The sequence below is a fragment of the Enoplosus armatus genome, chromosome 11 (assembly GCF_043641665.1).
Source record: "Enoplosus armatus isolate fEnoArm2 chromosome 11, fEnoArm2.hap1, whole genome shotgun sequence".
Lineage (NCBI taxonomy): Eukaryota > Metazoa > Chordata > Actinopteri > Centrarchiformes > Enoplosidae > Enoplosus > Enoplosus armatus.
In genome coordinates, this window is record NC_092190.1 from 13,399,418 (window position 1) to 13,419,723 (window position 20,306).

General features: G+C 41.4%; 1 protein-coding gene across 1 annotated transcript; it reads right to left on the reverse strand.

Moving 5' to 3' along the window:
* Positions 1-359: 359 nt before the first annotated feature.
* On the reverse strand, positions 360-14,155 carry xirp2b (xin actin binding repeat containing 2b). The gene is made up of 8 exons (XM_070914960.1): positions 14,066-14,155; positions 13,308-13,436; positions 12,582-12,671; positions 12,326-12,377; positions 12,138-12,226; positions 1,858-11,416; positions 539-669; positions 360-414 (listed from the first exon to the last, which is right to left on the reverse strand). The coding sequence occupies exons 1-7, from the start codon at positions 14,114-14,116 to the stop codon at positions 578-580; spliced, it is 10,062 nt and encodes a 3,353-aa protein (XP_070771061.1). The 5' UTR covers positions 14,117-14,155; the 3' UTR covers positions 360-414; positions 539-577.
* Positions 14,156-20,306: the final 6,151 nt, after the last annotated feature.

A 20,306-nucleotide genomic window follows, 5' to 3' on the forward strand; every position in this document is an offset into this window, starting at 1 on the left:
TTTCAAAGGACACTTCTGGGAACAGCCTTTCTGTGTTGGTGTGTGGGTGACTTGGGGGAGTTGTCAGGAGGGGGCCAATGTGGTTTAGTTAGCTGAATGTCTTCCTCTATTTTAAAGGCTTTCTTTGGGGGATCGGCCTGTGGGGGCCAAACTACAAATATTTTGTTGCAGTGTGGTTTGCTTTCATCACACGTTTTTGTCATATCGTTTTCACCACTGTGTGTCTTGTCTACCGAACTTAGGCTGCTCATGGAATATCTCCATTCAAGTTTCTCATCTGAGGGGATAGGTCCAGCACTTCCTGCGGGAGGTTTCTGCCCAAGTCCATTATCGTAGTTCCCTTTGGACTTGAGGAGTTGCTTGTAATGGTGTAGACAGTAGAAATGTCCATGGAGAGAGACGTAATTTCCTAGGCTGCAAGGGAAAAGAGCGTACCACATCAAAATCACAAAACCTCATTAAAACACTCAAGTGTTTACTAATTAATACTGCGTATATTCAATGGTGCCCATGGTGATCATATGAATACCATATTTACCTTAATTTATTTCCGCAGTGCTCACAGCAGAAACAGGATTTATGGTACTTTTTTTTGTCCACTATCAGAGCATCCATCGGATAAGCTCTCCTCCGACATACTGTGCAGAGCTCCGACTTCGGAACTCGAACCTGTTTGAAAAGATAAAATGCAAATTATTTGATTTTCTTCCCCTATGTGAAGAGCATTTCATTTGGGCTGCCTCACAATGCACCAACTACGGCTGTTCTTTCATTTTTTATTATGGTTAATCTTGTTAGTATAATGCAATACAATAGACTGCCTTTGTATTTAAAAAAACACGCATTTCACATGCTCCTTCATTTCCTTTAATAAAACATTTACAATCGGTCATGAGAGTGAATGTTTAGTGTATTTTTCCTCGGGATTTTATTTTATTTACTCATCTACCTACACACATGCATGCACAGATATAGATGCATCTCTCAGCTGTACTTTGGCAGTGTTTGCGAGCACAACAAATAAGCTGTCATCCAGTTCAGTGCAAGCCCTCAGCTAGAGTATACTGTAATTTTCCTGTTGGATAGATACATTACATGCTGGCTTTATTCTGGTCAGCTAATGGACAGCCTCTTGAAAATATAGTATGGCTGCAGTGCTTATCATGACCAATTAGATCAATTAGACCCATTAGGTTGAGTATGGCATCATCCTTATTACAAACAATGTACAAAGAGTTCCACAAATTAATTTGATTCAAGGTCTTATTTACTTGTTTTTTCCCCCCAGAGCTTTCAATTGAATGTCATGGTTTTTTATTAGTGAATGGAAATGGTTGAGTTGTCATCGCATGATGATAGTTGGCCATAAAAGGGAGGAAGATTGTAACCATTGTCTCTCACCATCCATAAACAAGTTCATGACAACTCAGGAAACTCCATTCACTGACGACCATGACGACCATGAGATGTGGTTGAAAGCTTCAGAAAAATACAGTAATTAGTAAAATAATCTGCAGAGATGTTCCCAATGTCAAGGATGAACTTTCAAACTCAACTGTGAAAACCCGTCTTATCAACACAGTGTTCAGAGAATAGAGTTAGCTAGAAACCTTTTTATTAGCCATGCTAGCGGTGGGGCTGTATGGATGGCAATGGCAAAGCTTCACAAAACTTCACAGAGCTGCTAGCATGGATGTGGACTCTTAATTTTTTGCAGAAAAGCCAACACAATCCATACAATGTAGTAATTAGAAAATCTGCTTTTGTAACACATCACAAACAGATATATAAAGACAACCCATCCATCCATAGTCCATGCCATTAGTTTCTGTTGTTTCATGCTGTATAGGTCTTTACCAGATGGGACAATCTTCGTCTGATGTGACACAACTTGTGATGTTGTCTCCTCAGAAACAGTGTAGCCAAGACTCTTGAAAACTGTCTCACTCTCTGACCACGTTTTGTGGAAATTCCTCAGCAACTTCTCAGTAGCTTCGTCATCGTAGGTTTCTGTTCGCCTCACTGCTGCAGCTTTCCTTTTAACTGCATCAGCATAGGAAAAGGGAGCCTGTTGGGTTGAGACACTCTCAGAGTGCTCAGTGACAGCTGTCCTTGTTCCGGTCACCGTGTTACCTAACTCATCAACATTTGAGAAATGTTCTGTGATTGATTTGGTTTCAGAGAAGGCTGATGGTTCTGCTGGCACAGTTTCTACCTCATTTTTCTGCAGAGGGAGGGGCGTGCTCTGCCGTGAGCTACGCTTTGTCTCTTGAGGACTTTCCCGCTTTGAAGTGTCTGCTGTTGTTTCACTCAGGCTCGACACAGTCTCCTCCTGATCCCTTTTCTCCTCTCTGAATGAGGAACTTTCCTCACCCAGTTCAAAAACATTTTTAATAGCCTGGATGTCAAAAGTTGGCATTTCCTGTTCCAGGATGTCTGCTTTCTCTTTGTGAGAATCTGTGCTTTCAACGTCATTGTGAAGCCACTCTGTGAGTGGGATAAGCTCTTTTCTGATATATAGTTTCTCTTCTAGTGATTCAAATTTGTTTACAAGACCAGACATGTCTGCCCTAGGAAGCTCATCCTTTTCTTTGTTCTTATTTTCTGCCTCACACTCCTCCACATCGGGGCCCAGTCGTTCTGGGATAGCAATGGGCTCCTTTCGCATATAGGTCTTATTAATTTCAGCCTTTTGAGCCTCTTCAAAAAACTCCCTCTTTTCTTTGACCGATGCAGATGATGGCTCTGAAATATCTGCAGCTTCAACAAGATCTAGGTCATTTTGACACAATGGCACAAGGGTCTCAGACTTACTTTGTATTTCATTTGCATTCAAACCCTCTGAATTATTAGCTTGATCTTCTTCTAAATGTGCATAATTTACTTCAGCCCGCTGAGCCTCCCCAGATAAACTCTTTTGGGGCTTTTCTGTTGCAATCAATGTCCCTGAAGCCTCCACAAGTTGGGACTCGATTTTGATTTGCCGATGGAACGATGCAGGCGATTCTACAATCTCTGATTTCCTCTCTGAGATTTGCTGGGGAAGTAGTGGTGGCGGGGTGACGCCACGTGAGAGCTTGGCCGTCGTGTCTTTGAGCCGAGCCAAATTTTCTGCTCTGTCAAAAGTTGGGGAAGGTGTGATTCTAGTGAGGCGTGATGTCGGGGTGTCACACCTGCGTGGTGGCGGTGTGGGAGGTGTGGGTGGCCTATGCAGCAGGGTCGGTGACGGAGTAACTCTCTGGGGTGAGTCAGTTCTACGTGTGGATTCGATGGTGATAAATGTTGGTGAGGGAGAACGCATCCTCAGTGACGGCGAAGGAGCCCGGAGGTCGACAGACTTGCAATAACTCACTTCTTCTTTCCTTCTTTCATGGGAGGTCTTTTTCTTTATTTGGTTCTCAATTTTGGCAGAACCAATACTGATCTTGGATATTCTTGGTGTTGCCCCGCCAGTAACAGACTTCTCAGAAACTGGCTCACATTCGTGCTTCTCCATTGTCTCATCATCTTCTTGATGCATTAGTTTAGCCTCTGCTAGTTTCCTTACATGTGAAAGAATGCCATCATTTTTTTTAGCGTCACTTTCCTCTACAGATCCCTCCAGTTCACATTTTTTGTCCGGACTCATGAGCCAGTCTGGTATCGTGCTGAGCAGAGTCTTCACAGATTTAGAGGAGGAATTTTCTGAAACTCTTTGTATCTCTGTGATGTGAGAGATTAACACTTGGACCTCTTGCCTCTGAGATTCCTCTGTTCTCCCTGTTGTGGACTTTACCCGTTCATTTTGTTCTGACTCGCCTGTCACTGTAATTGGGACATCCCTACTTTCTTCTGGTGGTTCCTCTGCGCTCTGCTGAATAACTGTCACTCCTTTCTTCTTTTGAGATCCCTTCACAAGCTTTTGAACTGCTGTTTGCTGCTGGGAATTCTGATCGTCTTTGCTTTCTGTGGTAATGACTTCTCTCTTGACTTGAATGTGCTCTTCTTTTATACTTTTGTGAATTTGGGCAACTGCAATTGTTTCCTGAGTTTGGTGGGTTTTTTCAGAGGTTGCTGTCTTGGTTTCTATAATGTCTGTCTTTGATTCTGTGGAAATCTCTTTACCTTGACCTGGCTGTGCACCCGCCTTAGACTTTTTGGACTTCTTTTTCTTCTTTGCTGGAGTTGGAGTTTCTGGTTGAGTGTCAGTTAAGCTAACAGTAACAGCAGGCACAGAGGAAGCAGCAGGGGGGGGAGTAACTTTATTAATCCCCTGCTTTAACTCTGTCTTTACGTCTTTAGCTTCACTGATCACTTTCACCTCAGTAGCTTCCACATTGAAATCTTCAGAAACACTCTCACTACTCTCATTGGATGTTTGTGTCTCTACTTGCTTTTCTTGCTTATTGTTCTTTTTCACCTTTTGGTTTGGTTTGCCTGTTTTCCCATTTGTGTTGGTTGCTGCCTTTTCTGTTTGCATCGGCTGATCGGAAACTTTCTCTTGGCTTTTGGGGGGAGAATGATCCGTTTTCTTCTTGTTATCACGCTGTGGTAATTTGGACTCCTTTACATTTTTATCTGAAGTGGCATTTTCTATTCTTTCTGGTGCTGCATTAGCTTTTGTCTTCTTGTTCTCAGATTGTGATTTGCTTGATTTGACATTCTCCTCAGGAGTGAAAGCAGGTTCAGATTTTACTATTCTAACAGGGATTTCATCTCCCTTTTTATCTTCAGATTTGATGGAGCCCTTTGTTTTCAGATTTTTAGGATCTTTCACTCTATCAGCCATCATGTCTTCAGTTTTTGCAACAGCAGTGATTGAGGTCTGGACTTTGTCAGACTGAGCAGACTGCTTGGACGAAACAGAAACTGTTTTCTGTGTAGTCGTATGCATCTGTTGTCTAACAGCTGAGACAGATGAGGTCTTTTGAATGGAGACAACCTTAGAAGTTTCATTAGACACAGTTTGCTGTTTAGCAGAAGATATGATTGTTGAATCTTTGAGGATTTTCTCATCATGACTAGCACTCACATTGCTCTGAGTGGTATTTGAGACTACAACATTCTTGGATAAATCACATGATAGGGAGTCTGCATGAACATGCAATGCCATCTTTTCAGCTCTGTCCTGTGTGATTTCGGACATGTTGTTATTTGACTGCTCTGTATCTTTGGTGGAAAGCATTTCAAGAGAAGCGGTAACTGAGTCATGTATGTAAGTGGGTGTTGGAGTAGTTGGGGGTGTGTTTTCCTCCCTCAGCTTTCGGTACTTTCCTTCTGCTTTCATTAATGGAGTGCTAAATTTACTCATTTGCCCTCTCATGAAAGGTGGAGGAGAGGGTGGAGGGGTGAATTTCACAGGAGAGATGTAAACTTTCTTTAGTGGTTGTGGTGACTCAGACGGTGGAGGGATTTCACATGAAACAGTTTTTGATGCATGTGTTATTGATTTTGATTGGTTTTGGCTAATTTTGACCACTTTCTCTGATGTGACATCCTCCTGCTGTGTTTTACTTAATTCCACTTTGGGATCCAGTTTTGGGACCTGGTATAAAGCGGGAGCTTTCACTTTTTTGACTGTCATCTTTTTTGCTTTTGCTGGTGAAGGATGAATTGCCTGTGTTGGCATGCTCTCCAGCTCTTGTTGGGATGGAGGAGGTGGGAGGAAGTCCTGCTCACTGGTGAGAGGTGGTGGTGGAGGAGGAAGGTGATCAATGTCAGAATCAACAGAGGGAGGAGGAGGAGGAGGAAGATCAGTGTCTACCATTGGTGGAGGTGGAGGTGGCAGAGGCAGATCAGGCTCTGGCGCTTGTGGTTGTAGGATGTAAACATCAGTTTTTACTTTAGTTTTATCCACTTTTATCATTCCCTTCGGGTTAGATTTTAGATTACGAAACTCTGTGTTTAAGGTTTTGATGCCGTGGTTCTGGGTAATCATTTTATGCTCCACCACAGTTGTTGATTGCTGAGCAGACTGCTTCACAGAACATGACTTTGTTCTAACAATTTCAGTTTCATTAGACATGGAGTGATTTTCTTTTGATGTTTCAACTACATTAGCAGTTTTTATCTTTTGTATGTTCCTATGTGCATCAGCATTTAAGTTTTTAACTGGAGGACCCTGTTTGACTCTAACTCTTCTGTATGCTCCAACTCTGACTTTGGGAGTTTCACGCTGTGCAGTTTCCAACAATGATTTGATAGTGCCTTTAACATCTCCCTTTATCACTTCCTCTTTCTCCTGCTGGGTTTGCTCCTGCGTCTCATATAATGACTTAATTGACATCTTGACATCACCCTTAACGTCACCCTCGAGGCTTGGACTCCTTTGCATCCTCGGTGAAGGTGGAGTCTCCATTAAGAGCTGAATCGTTCCTCTGACGTCTCCCTGAACATCTGTTCCCTGTTGACACTTTCTCTTCTCGCTGGAGGCATCGTGTAAACTTTGCATTGCTGTGTGAACATCGCCCCTCACAATTTCTTCCTTTTCAACTTCCCTCACCACTTTCTTTGCCAGCTCCAGAGATTTTAGTGTGGCCTTCACATCTCCAGGAACTAAATCCTCGACAGCAGCTTCAACTCTGGATGTTGCTGATTTCTCAAGAGATCGCAGTGCCCCTTTGATATTTCCTGGTATGATATCTGGCTTCTCCGCCTCCTTGTATCGCTTTTGAGCCCTCTCCAGGCACCGCAGGGCTTTCGGTATGTTGCCTTTCACCACCTCCTCTTTCTCAACAACAACTGTCTGATTAGCTGATTCAGACAATGAATTCAAAGCAGCCCTTAAATCGCCTTTGACTATCTCTTCCTTTTGGAGTCTTTCCAATGAGACAGTTGGCTCTGACATGAAAACTTTCACTGTGTTGTGAACATCACCGGGTATAACATCCTCCACTGTACGCTCAATTTGAGTTTGATTACGGCCGAGGATGAGTTTTGTGCCCTTAATGTCGCCTCCGATGATCTTCTCTTTTTCTGCTGTGTCAGGTGGCGTCTCATCAGGTCCTAAATGGAGCTGTTTGAGATAGTCAAGAGCCCCCGATTCAATGCATGTGGAGTAAAAGTCAACATTTCCTTTTTCAGCATCATCTACCTTTATCTTCACTGCCTGATCTGGCTTGTCTGGGCTGGATAGACTTTGAAGAGCACTCTTTATATCACCTCTTACAATGTCCTCTTTTTCAACATTATCATTCTCTTGTTTGTTGAGAAGGGAATATATTGTCATCCGCACGTCTCCTTTCTCGTCCTCCTGAATGAGTATTCCATGTTTTGCTGACCCGCCCTCATCGAAAAGGTTGTTTATAGCTTTCTGAATGTCACCTCGTAATATTTCCTCCCTTTCAATACTGCTGTCTTTCTCTTGGTTGAACAGTTGATGCACTGTTGAACTGATATTACCCTTCTCCTCTGAATCTATGACTATCTGCTGCTCCTTTCGTTCCTGTCTGTTCAGTAGGTTCATCATAATAGTCTGCAGGTCTCCCCTGATGACTTCCTCTCGTTGAATCTCTGGAGCCTCCGTATTCATTAGCTGGTATTTTGCCATCCTAACGTCTCCAATTTCATCAGCTTCAATGAGTATTCCCTTCGATTTCACCATTTTCTGACTATAAAGTTCCTCAAGAGTTCCCTTGACGCTCTTGCCCAGGATTTCAGTCTTTTCCATTTTTGTTTCATTAAAGTTGTCAAATGGTGTTGTTTCAAAGAGCCATGTTGCTGTCTTTACATCCGCTTTAGAGATTTCCTCTTGCGTGATGGTTGGATGATCTTCGCCCTCATCTACCTCTTTAATGTGGTCCAGAGGATTTTTCTCAAAGAGCCAGACCGAATGTTTAACATCTCCCTTTGCAACCTCCTCCTTTTTAACTGTCTCAATCAGATTTTCAGAGCTCATGCTTCTTATTTTGTCAATGGACTGCGTTTCAAATCTCCATTTCGCAGTCCTGACATCACCTTTTTGTATTTCACTCACATTAACTGTTCTAACAGATTCTTGTGACAGGGCATCAGACTCAAAGCGATCTTTGTTCATCCTAACATTGCCTCCTTGAATATCATCCACAGTTTTTATTAAAGCCTTCTTTTCTTCAGCAATCCTGTCGAGAGGCTGGGTCTCAAATTTCCACTTGGCAGAGGTGACATCTCCCTTTTGCACATCCTGTTGTGTGACAGATTTAATTATATAAACCTCATCTGTGTCCTTGATAGCGTCAAGGGGCTTGGTTTCAAACAACCACCGGGTTCCAACGACATCTCCTCGTGTTACTTCCTCACTTGTGACAGTGGTGACCTCGTGGTAAAGGCCCTCTTTGTCCTGGATGGCATAAAGGGTCTGATTTTCAAACATCATGGTGTAATTTCTCACATCGCCCTTCTCATCTGCGTCGCGGACAATTTTTTGCATTTTCATCTGCTCTGTGTCTGTCTCAGAGGACACCTCCCGAATTGCATCTAAGGAGTAGGTCTCAAAAATGAAACGACCCTTATCTACATCTCCTCCTTGTATGTCATTCACTTTGCGGCTGCTCATGGATTCCTCTTGGCTGTCATGTATTGTATCTATGGATTGGTTTTCAAAGAGCCATTTGCAGTTCACCACGTTTCCTTTTTGTATGTCCTCAGTATGAACTCTCTTGAGCTTTTTCATTACTTCCTCAGATGTAGAAGTCATGATATCGGAGGTTTGGTTTTCAAAAATGTACTTCATCCTTGACACATCTCCAGACCCAATGTCTATTTCAGTGACACGCTTAAAAGAGCCAGTCTCCTCCCCAGTGAGGTTCTCCAGGTTCTCTGTCTCAAAGAGAAAACAAGCCGTTCTTACATCTTTTCCTCTAATGTCCTCTTGATTCACAGTGCATGTTTTCAGAACGGTCTCTGTCTCCTCGTGGATAGTATCAAGAGCTTGTGTCTCAAAAAGCCAAGTGCAAGTTTTGACATCCCCCTTTTGCATTTCTTCAGATTCATTTTCACCCTTTAACTCCACTCTTTCATACAGGATGTCCATTGGTTTTGTCTCAAATAACCACTTGCAGGTTTTCACATCACCCTTCATGACCTCAAGATTTTTGCTCGTCTCCACAACTTCATCTTCGATATTGCTGAAGTACTTAATAGCATCAAGAGGCTGTGTTTCAAACAACCACTTTGCAGTTTTAACATCTCCAGACTCTATTTCTTGCTTGGATATGCCCTTGATAATTTGGTATTTATCAATGCTTTCATCAAACTGGTCGATTGGTCGCGTTTCAAACATCCACTTGCATGTTGTTACATCTCCTTTCACAACCTCTTCACGGCGCACTGTTTTTACCTCATGGAAGTGCCCTGAGCTGTCTTGCATGGCATACAGTGGAGTAGACTCAAACAGATTTTTATTTGACTTCACAGAACCAGATGTTACACCCTCTATGAGAATCTTTTGAGATTCATCCCTCCAGTTTAAATCTGTGCTCTCAAAGATTTGCTTGTAGTTTGAGACGTCCACTTTATCAATTTCTTCCAGGTCGATTGTTCTGGTGACTTCCTTCTTGTCCTCTCTAATCTGCTCCAGGGATTGGCTTTCAAATCGCCATTTCTGATGTCTGACATCACCCCTTTCCTCATTAAGTGCTACTGTTTTTTTCAGTTTGCCCACCTCTGCAAGCTCCTTCAACTCCTCTGTGGGAATCGTTTCAAAATAATGTCTGGCTGATCTCACGTTACCTGCAATAATTTCCTCTTTTGTCTGGGTCAGAGTATTTGAATCATCTTTTAATGTGTCCATCGGCTGGTTCTCAAATACCCAGCAGTTCTTGCGAACATCTGCCCGGCAGCTTGTGCCATCCTCCTGTGTGAGGTCGTTTTCAACATTCACAGTGCGAGTAACCTCTTTCTTCTCCTCCCTTATGTGCTCTAGAGGTTGACTCTCAAATCGCCACTTTTGGTGTCTCACATCCCCTTTTATTTCTTCATTTACTGTTGCCTTTTGAAGTTTTCCAACCTCGAGGCCATTCTTCCTCTCTGCTTGAGGGCTGCTCTCAAAAAAGTGCCTTGCAGATCTGACATTGCCTCCAATAACATCTTCAATAGACTGGGGTCTCGCATTGGAGTCATCCTTCAGAGAATCCATTGGCTGGGTTTCAAACACTAAGCAGTGCTTACGCACATCAGCTCCAATGATCTCTTTCTTCTCCATTTTTGAGCTTTCCCACTCATTGAGAGAATTTAGTGTCTTTATCTCAAACAACCACCTTCCCCAGTCTCCCTTATTGCTGTCCTCCATGGAAAGACTACACACAAGTTTCAAAGATGTAGATTCTGTGTTTTTCACCTCCAGGGGTTGGGTATCAAAAAGCCAACGTGAAGCAATGGAATTTTCCAATTCAGTTTCAATTTTACGCACAGACTTAATCTCCAGCATTTGGCTTGATTGTCCCATAATCATGCATTTAAACTGAGTGTCAAAAGTGCTTGTAACAGTTTTCACTTCTCCATTAATTTCCTCCAACACTGACCTTAGACTCAACAGGTGGCTCTCGTCAATGGTCTCAGTGTGCCCAAGGCTTTCCATATACTTATTGTCGATCATGTAAATGGTAGCATTTCCATCCTCCTCTGTGAATACAATCTCTTTTGTTAAATCCTCCTCCTTATGCATTTTATTTAGATTGTCCATTGTTTGGGTTTCAAACAACCACGCTGCAGCACGGACATCTCCTTTATCAAATTTGTTAAATTTGTTTTTATATTCTGTGGAGTTGATATTGTGGGAACTCAGCTCATCCATCGGCTTGGTCTCAAACATCCAAGCTGTACGTCTCACATCTTTCCCAAAAATGATATCCTGTTCAGTTACTTTGTTGTTGTCGTCGTCCTCATCAGGTGTTTCATCTCTAATGGTGTCCAGTGGCTTATTTTCAAACATCCAACGCATCGCCTGCACCTCCCCAGGGAGAATCTCTTCCCATTCCACGTATTCTTCATCGTTGATATCATCAGGACCACCATCATCCTCATACATGTACTCTTGGCTCTGTAGCTGGTTGTTCTCAGTTTCATTGTAATTAGTGTAGTACTCCTTCTCAATATTCTTACGGACCTCAGGATGAATGTGCTTGTAAAGACGTTTCAGCTCATTCATACTCCTCTGCTTGTGGTAAGCATCTCTGTTGAGTGGGTATTTGGAGGAGTTTGATGGTTCTGGAGGCTCAGGTGAGTAATTGCACGCTGGAATATTTTCACTGTCTGATGGCATTTGTAGTAAGTCTGGAGGCGGAGGTGGAAGATAGTCCGAATCCTCAGCTGGTGGGGGCGGAAAGTCCTCATAATCCATCACTGCAACCAATATGTCTTCTGTTGCCTCAGTAGCAGATGCTTCATACACTTTACTAGTCACTGTGTTGTTTTGTGTCACATGTGTGGACCACTTAGATCGATTGATGTCACGTTCAATCTTTGTAAGGAACAAAAATGATATTTGTATGTAAATAACTAAATCCATCACATTCCTCCATGACAGAGTTATATATGTACATTACTTTTCACCTTGTTGTAACACTTGCAGATAAAATGTAAAAACTGTAAAACATGAATAATCTTACATAGCTGTCAGTCCCAGGTTTAAAGTTTGAACAAGTTGCTTTCTTATTATGCTCTTTCCAGCCAAATCAATGAATCCCTATGATGAGTTAAAGTTATAATCTTTAAGATTTTCCTGAAATCAAACCACATTGTTTATGTAATTCATAGCTTGCATTATTTAAGCAATAGCAATTCATTGTAATTACAGTCTATTGTCTCTCAGTATACATATGTCATTGTTAGTGGTGGAGTCCGCCATTCCCACGCTGGATTCAAATTGCCTTCACACAGGAGGGATTCACAGGAAATGATGTATGTATGTAATCCAGTGTTACTGTTTTAAATTGTATCTCATTGATAAAGCCTCACTGTTGACTGTTCATCAAAACTGTATTAAGTTACTGCCAAAGCAAACTGCGCATTTCTTACGGATGCTAGGTCGTATTGAAAGTGTATAACTGGTGAAGCATAACCAAAACCACTTGGCCCACCTGTTGTGTGGAAACAACTTGTGTTGTCTGCCGCATGAAAACAAATCGCGGCTCCAATTATTTTTGACTTTTGCCTAACTCGAGTAAAATGGAAATGCTTACCTTTATTGGTTTCGGTGGAGCAGCCTCTTCTATTGTTCTTTCAAAGCGATCCCTCAGTTCTTTCGTAGTGTACCTGGGAAACTCCTCCTCTAAAAGTCAGCACAGACATATGTATAAGGGCGGGCCTAAAATTTGTTAGGCAGTGACAGTGCATATGGCAGAGAATAAAAATATCAACAACATCCTACCTGTTTCATTTTGATGGTTTTCATAACTGGATTCCAAGTTATTGTCGCTGTACTCCTACGTATTTAAAATGAGAGGTGGGCAAAAAGATATTAATGTTTCAATCAAACTGTCAGGCCACTAAACAAACATTCATTACAAAAACCTGATTGATTGCAATCAGTTACAGTTTTTACTCAACAAGGCAATCAAAGTGTTTAGCTCATTAGCAAATATTATGGTGCCTGCAGTAACACAGGATTAGAAAATGTTCAGTACCGATGTTTCTTGGTTGAAATTTAGCTGTTGACTGCCTGGGACGACCTGCCTGCTGCCACTCAACACTGTCACCTCAGAGTTCGACATTTCCTGTGAAGATGAAGACAGTGGTTGCCAAACACCTTGAAAAATGTGTGCGTGCCACACAAACACATATACAGACACACAGATAACTCTCTCTGTCTCACTTTACTTCTTTGTCATAGCCACAGATGTGAGCTTACTCCACTCCAATTTACTCCACCAGCCAAAGCTGTAATAGTACACAACTGAATACCATGCAGAGAAGATGCTAGACCAGATTGCTCACTACAGTTTGAAATGACTAATCACAGATGGAGGCAAGATGACAAAGAATGTGTCAAGCTGTTCACTCACACTGTACCATAGCAAAATTAGAAATGAATAATATTTCCATTGCTTTGTGTTAAGTTTCTATCTACTGAACAGAGCTACAATGTAAGTGTTATGAAAGCGCCAAGACATGTCTGTAATTTAAACCCACACACTTTGTTATTGGTGCTATAAGATGTTTTAAGACCCTCTGTGTTAATAATCAGCTTAAATGTACATATTTTTACTTGCACAACTCCCCATGCAGAAATGGACAACTAAATGGAAGGGTACAAACAGAAACATGCTCATTTCAGAAGAAATGCTACCCTCATTTGACCACAGTCATCTCTTTCATGCTCTTAGCCTGATGAATGTACAATCTGTGTGTACCTGCACAGTTCTGTGATGAAAATGGAACTGGGTTACATTGTGAGATGTTGCAGTTTCCTGGGTCTCAAATTGTTTCCTCACACTGGCAAGTCCCCCCGGCAGGGAACAGACCTCCGACTCCTCCATGACCTAATGAAGCAGGAAATATCATTAGCTGCCTCCACTGCTACATGACCTGAAATCAAACTGATGCTTAATAGGGCTATTCTGCCTGGTATGCATGCAGTGCAGGCCGCCGTCAATTGTGGTGAAGATAATGCGATGTGCGGTTTGCTTTTTCTCTCCACAGACACAAACTCGCATAGTGTTCTGTTTACGTAATAGTTTCAAATTTACATAAGGACTTGTGAGAGCTCCCTCAAAGTAAAGCCAACAATATTTTATGTTTACTGCAACCTTCGTCTAATTTCTGCCCTATGACTGGAGTCTCATGTTTCCCCTCTATTTATATATGTATAAGCAAGACTGCTGACCCCCTTCCCCAGCTGCAAAACTGTCATCACTTCCACTAATACTGCATGACAACACCAACAATAATGGTGACAATACCAGCTCAGTGCAGCACAGCTACTGGATGCTCTACTGGATGCTCTGCAGCAGCTAAAGACTAAACTATACAGCATAGAACAGGAAAGCAAGCAAACCAAAATAATTGCCCATAGAAAGTTTGCTTCTAATTACACAAATGTTCTTTTCAATACAGGCAGATCTGGCAGGTATTGTTGCTACATGCAGTAGTTGAAGTAATACTAAAGTACCCCGCTGGAAATGGTGTTGTCTGCTCGCTTGGAGACAGCTGCCTGGTACATGGCCTCACAGTTGTGGGATGACCTCTGAGTCTGCAGAGTGAATCCGGTCCCTCTGGTTTAAATCTCTTTCAGGAAGTCCTGCCCTGGTTAAACTTGCGCTGCCAGCAGCTACGGCACACATAGCCAATAAACTGTTAAGGAAAATGCTTCTCACGTGTGTTATTAGGTGTCATCCAGTTATTAAGAGGTAGCACACAATACTTAGTGGTGTAAACACATGCAATTAAAGCACTGCTAAGAGTGTCAGACCCCAAGTACAACGACAGGACTTTTTTTTGGAGTATATGACTTAAGTGTATTGCAGATAACATGGCTCATATATTGATTACTCTGCATATGTGTATAATCATAACTTATTCAATCTAAATCCACTCTAAAGCACCAGTCTGTTGTTGAAAACATTTACATTTTTAATCTTAAGATATGAGTTCAGTTTATAAATATATTAACTAAGACAACAGAATTGGAGCCACAGTAATGCTTTAAAGGTGCTAACATAGCGCAGGTGGTGCTCTTGTGAGTTATTTAAAATGCTCTACAGGGACAATATTTATACCAATTACACACCTGTCTCCTGACATTCAGTTACTCATACGATATAGAGGATTTATTATTATATACAACCGCCCAACTGTGCAGAGTGACAGTTGTTTTATCAGGATGTGAGATCATTTTGGTCCATGCATCCTAAGTTGAAACATTTAGAGCCAACCCCAATTAAACTGATAGTTTTGTCCAAATATAATCCTTGGTTGATTGCTCCTTGAAATGGTCACTTGGATCGCATTGAGTTTTAAAGAGGGCCATGACTTACATAAATACATTGATTGTGTTATATTTTGTAAATAAAGGCATTGCTTGTACACGTACGTTGCTTGACTACACTTCCAATCAACATAGAAATGTGTCATGGGGCTGGTGATCATCCAGGAAGTGGTATTAGTAGTCATTAAGATTTTTTCCCTTTCATCTTAGGCATAATTAGACTTTATTAGAGTTCATGTCTGGAATTGCATCGACCAACAGTCCAGTGGAACATTATTGTTAACCTGCAGGGTAATGCAATGTGCTGAAAAGACAGTTAACGAGATTATTAACTCTACCAACTGTTAACATCCACAGAGTCTATATCCTGCCAGCTGCTTACACAACATTTCTGTCTGTTCATGAATTCAAAGTATTCACACCTCAGTTCTTGTGGATATAAATGGGCCGATGCAAATAAGATGAAATATGGATACAGACTATTCTGTTGATTGAAAAAAGTACAGCATCAAAATCTTCATAAGACTATCCATTACTCTGAAGACTAACAGCATATTGAAAAGCTTCATCTCAGCTCTGCTCTGCTCTGTGGTGAATTAGTGCTACTTGAAGCCATGTGTATATCCAACTCATTGTAATATCAAGAATAATGTCAGCAAAAAGCTGCCAGACTGGCGATGTGAGGTGATATTTCACATCTGTAATATTATTTCTGGCAGCAAAGGACAGATCTAATCACTGCATATCATCAGTACTGAAAACTCAATAAAGTACAGAGTCAATGAAACACCAAATCAGATCAAAACACCCCCATTTTTTAATCAGTTCTTTGAGTTACAGATAGCTAAATGTGATAAGCTATTTAAAAGTAAGCTGAATAGTGGGCTCATGAACCTGAAATAGCAAGTCATTAATGCAGCTCTCTAAATTTCATGGCAGAACATTTTTTATAACAACTATTGGTGCATTGCACTGCTTTCCATTGGCATATTTATTTTGCCATTTTTGATTTGTAGCTTGCCAGTCCCCTAGGATGATCTATTTTAGCCATGGCAAAATGGTGGGTATGATTATGTAAACCAATCAGTCCATTAAAACATGGGACATTAAAATTAGACCATTTTAGTTTGTCACAGCGCATCTTTTAGTTCAAATCTTGACTTCAACAGTGAAGCTTTATCAGCGGCAAGTTCTGCACTGCAACATATTCCAGTTAAGGTCTTGATGGCGTAGACTTATAGAGTGTAAATTATTACGGTAGGAACTAAAATTTGTAGCCAAAAAAGTCTGTCAACAGTCTGAGGCTATCTCATGACACGTTAGGTTGGGCTGAGAGCTCAAATAACAAGAAAGAGAAGTAATCTAGGCGCCACGGACTAGCAAAAATAAATCAAGCCTATTTTAAACTTAACCATGACGGGTCATGTTTCTTGGTGAAATATAGAGGAAAGCTAGGAGGTCAAGGCTTTCCTTTCCTAAAGCTTTTAGATAGCCTGCATTGATAACCTTGTGTTTGTGCCTCTATTTGTATTTGTAATACTCTTCAGTATTTCTCATTTCATGGCTTTGCCTGGCGACAAGGAAGTAGAGTGACATAACACTTAGAGGTACTGGCCTTGGTACACCTCAGCAGCTCAGAACTCCATCTATTTGGAATTAGTTAACAAAATAAATCTAATCTCTCCTCAAGCTAAAAATCCAGAGTTAATTTAATATTTCAGTCACAGTTTATTTTCCGGACGGTCTGAAATAAGATTCATATTTTGCCTCTGTATCCTGAATTTTGAGTGGAAGTGCTCAGCATGAGGACAATGGTTGATGAATTTTAGAATACAATCAAGAATTCAATGCCAGCCTTTCATGTTTTTCTCTGCAGAAATCAAAATTAGATTTTGTAATGTATTGCGTTTTGCATGCAATTATTAACATAGAAATATAATTTAAAAAGCCAAAAATCATTCAAATATTTCTACAAAATTCCACTGGGCACAAAGACACAAGCACCGCTCTCAGAGTACTCATCACCTACCAGGTAAGGAGGATAGCGAATTATAAAAAAATATGAGCTCAGCAGGTAGAAATCCCACACAAAGGCCACTGCACCCCCGGCCTGCAGGGTCTCTCCAAGACAAAATCAAATCCCAGCCAGTGTTGGAGACCAGCTCCAGTACTATGTGTTCACCTCTGTCCAACGAGCAGACAGTGACAGCTGATTTTATTTTAGACCCCCCGCCCACTTGCAAAAGATGGGCCTGGGGTGTGTTTTTTTTTAGAGAGCAAGGCCGCCGTGCCTCCTATGCCAAGTCCTCAGAAAATCCATATGGAAGTACTTCCTGTGACTCCTCTGCAGATGCTTGTGTACCAATAAATCAGGCCACCCTGGTTTCATCATCACGGCTTCCATGAGTGCACTGCATACTCCAGCAGCTGTTACCGCCTGTCATGATATGCCAAATTATGCTCATACAAATCCACAACAAATACTCTGAGAATCTTTCATTATTCACTGCTTTTGTTAATCCCCAAGGAGAGTAAAGTGGATGTCAGGGCAGGTGCAAATTCAAGTGAGAGTAAATGGTGGTGAAAAGTGTTGGCCATGCGCTGCGCTTTGCAGTTGGTCTGAAATGGGGTCAGTGATGTAATGCTATTTGTTGAGGGAGAGGAGGGTTAAGGGGGCCGTAAATATGACAAGAGACACCTCTGAGCGTGGAGGAGCTAGCCAGCTCATCTTGTTTGGCCCAGCTGGAGACGGTGGCGCCAGCCTGACTCTGGTATCTCATGGAAGCTGGGCCAGTGTTTGGAGACCAGACATGTCTGCCAGGCATCTGCACGACCCTGTTCATCCACAGCATGTGTAACTCATACCTGCGTTTCCATAGACCCCCTGTTTTAAAGAGACACTCTGGGATTCCTGCTCCCGCCAAACCAGACTGAAATGCAAAAGATCCTGTCCACCTGTTTTCCTGTTCATTTGAAATGCAGATGAATATGATCCTGACATTACTCTGGTGAATACTGTTTGAATGACTATTTAATGTTTGAATACTCTTAATGAAAGTCACAATCTTTTTCTGTCAAATCTTAACATGAGCAAGACGGAATATAAATGTTCTTTTCATGATGACTGTGCTTTATTCAGCTTGAAGCCAGTCCTCTGTGATCCATAGCAGGGTTAAGCCAAGCAGTGAGGGTGAAAGGAAAGAAAAGATATTTAATTCTCTCCCTCTCTCTCTCTCTCTCTCTCTCTCTCTCTCTCTCTCACACACACACACACACACACACAGAAAGACGAGTAGCTCTGCCAGCTCAGGAGATAAGCAGTGATTTCCATCCGATACTATAGTCTTTTACATATTAGCAGACAGACACAATGCCAAGATGAAACGTCCAGTCTGAGGAATGTTAAGCTGAATATTTTAGTGGCAGGGTCTTTCGCCATTTCTTTGGCTGTAGAAGAGTCCAACTCTATTCAGATGTTTCTATAACTTCCCTCAAAATGCCCTTAAGCAAGGCACTAAACCCCTGGCTGCTCCATCCCGAGAAATGGCTCATTGCCAGCCAACGAGTGTTTGGTGGAGAGCCTCAGAGTGTGAATTTGTAAACCTCACTCCTCTTGCAACTACTCACCCAGACTGTTGCTGTAAATATCTATGAGCTCTTTGTCACAGTGCCTGACTAAATAAGAGAGAAGCCTAGAGGAGAAGCCTCTGAGCTGTTTACATTACAACGTTTGATTACATTTCCGAAGAAACAAAGGAATTTCTGACATACTCTGTGATGGTTTTCATTACTGAAAACAAATATGGTTTTGATATCAGAGGCAAACAGAAGATTAGAATGAAACAATGATAGCTCCATATATCCACTAACAGTATAATAATGCAACTTAAACACAAATATCTGAAATATCAGCGTCTTAATATGATGGCTGCTAAATTATAAATTCAGAAAGAGCAGCACTTCCCTGTATAATAGTTAATTATGACCGCACTTTCTCCACACCTAAACACATGATTCTTTTTTAATGAATGTAAATGAATAACAATTGTTATGTGTATTAATTGCAATGCAAATGTTCGCCACTGCAGTTCTCCAAAGTACATCAGTCATTTTAGAGAAGTGCTGAAATTAGCCACTGCTAATTAACAGCTCTGTCACCAGTATCACAAATTTATGACAACAACAATTCTTATTAAATCTGCAATAACAGTGAATTATGACAGTCGCTGGACGTCTCTTCCTGTTTTATCACCTCTCTGCTACATAACTGCCGACACATAAATGAAGTTTATATGCATTTCATCTGAACGCTATGGTTTCATCCATAACTTCAATAGAAAATATTTCCCCATTTTTGTCAATTTTGTTGAAATATTACAGTGTTTTCATTTTGATCCTCTCCTGAGCAGAGGCTTGGTGTAGCTCACATAAGTGAGCACTGCATGTGGACCACAGGCAGAAAGCACCATGGGATGCATGACAATGAGCCACATCTCTGCCAGATGCCATTAGAAGTGAGGCTTTGAATCACAAGGATTCTTGGATTCACACACTTGCAAAGAAAAGCTTTTTTTGTTCGGGGCAGATTTTTAAAATTCTTTAACTGGATTCACATTTATTTTGAGTGAACCAGGAATTATTAACTGCTTTTACTGCAGCTATCTAGTTAAAAGTACGCAACTTATAGAACTCACCGTATTTCTAAATTAATTTCTTATTGCTTTGGCTTTTGATCATCTCTAGCAGAGGAGTGTAATGTGTTATGTATGAAGCGAGATGAAGCCCAACAAGCCTAACAGATGATGTCAGGTGTGAGAGGCCATTGATATGCTGTATTTTAAGAAGCCCTATGAGGCAGCTCCAAAGTGTCTGTACCCTGTGGCGTCACATAGAGTAGCAGCAGCTTCTTTAAGCTCCACATAGTCGCTGCTCTGTGTGTGGCGGACGCACACACAGAAAGTATCACTTTGTGCTTTTGACCACAGGCCACCTGGTAGTACTAAAGGGAGCTACACACATGCCCAGCCTATCAGAGACATACATTAGTTGATTAGTTTATAGAGAGGTTTATGAAATGAAGAAGGGAACATATATATTTGAACAATGAAAACAGCGCAATTTTAGAGCACAGTGAGGGTAAAATAATACAATGGTGTATGACGCTGATTGGTACTAACTCTATTACTGTAGAGAGAGAAAGCCAAATATGAGAGGAAGCTATTTGTTCATTATCAGGAAGGCTATCATCTTTGACAAGCTTGGTCTCCTGTGGTTATTAATTTATATCAGGCACACAGTAAATTTCCCAGCCTGACAATGACAGCCCTGTCTGTTTGTCCTTAAATATACAATGAAACACACACATGGACGACTGAAAACAACTGGCATGAAACAACATTTAAGTTTCTAACCTGTTTAACCTGTC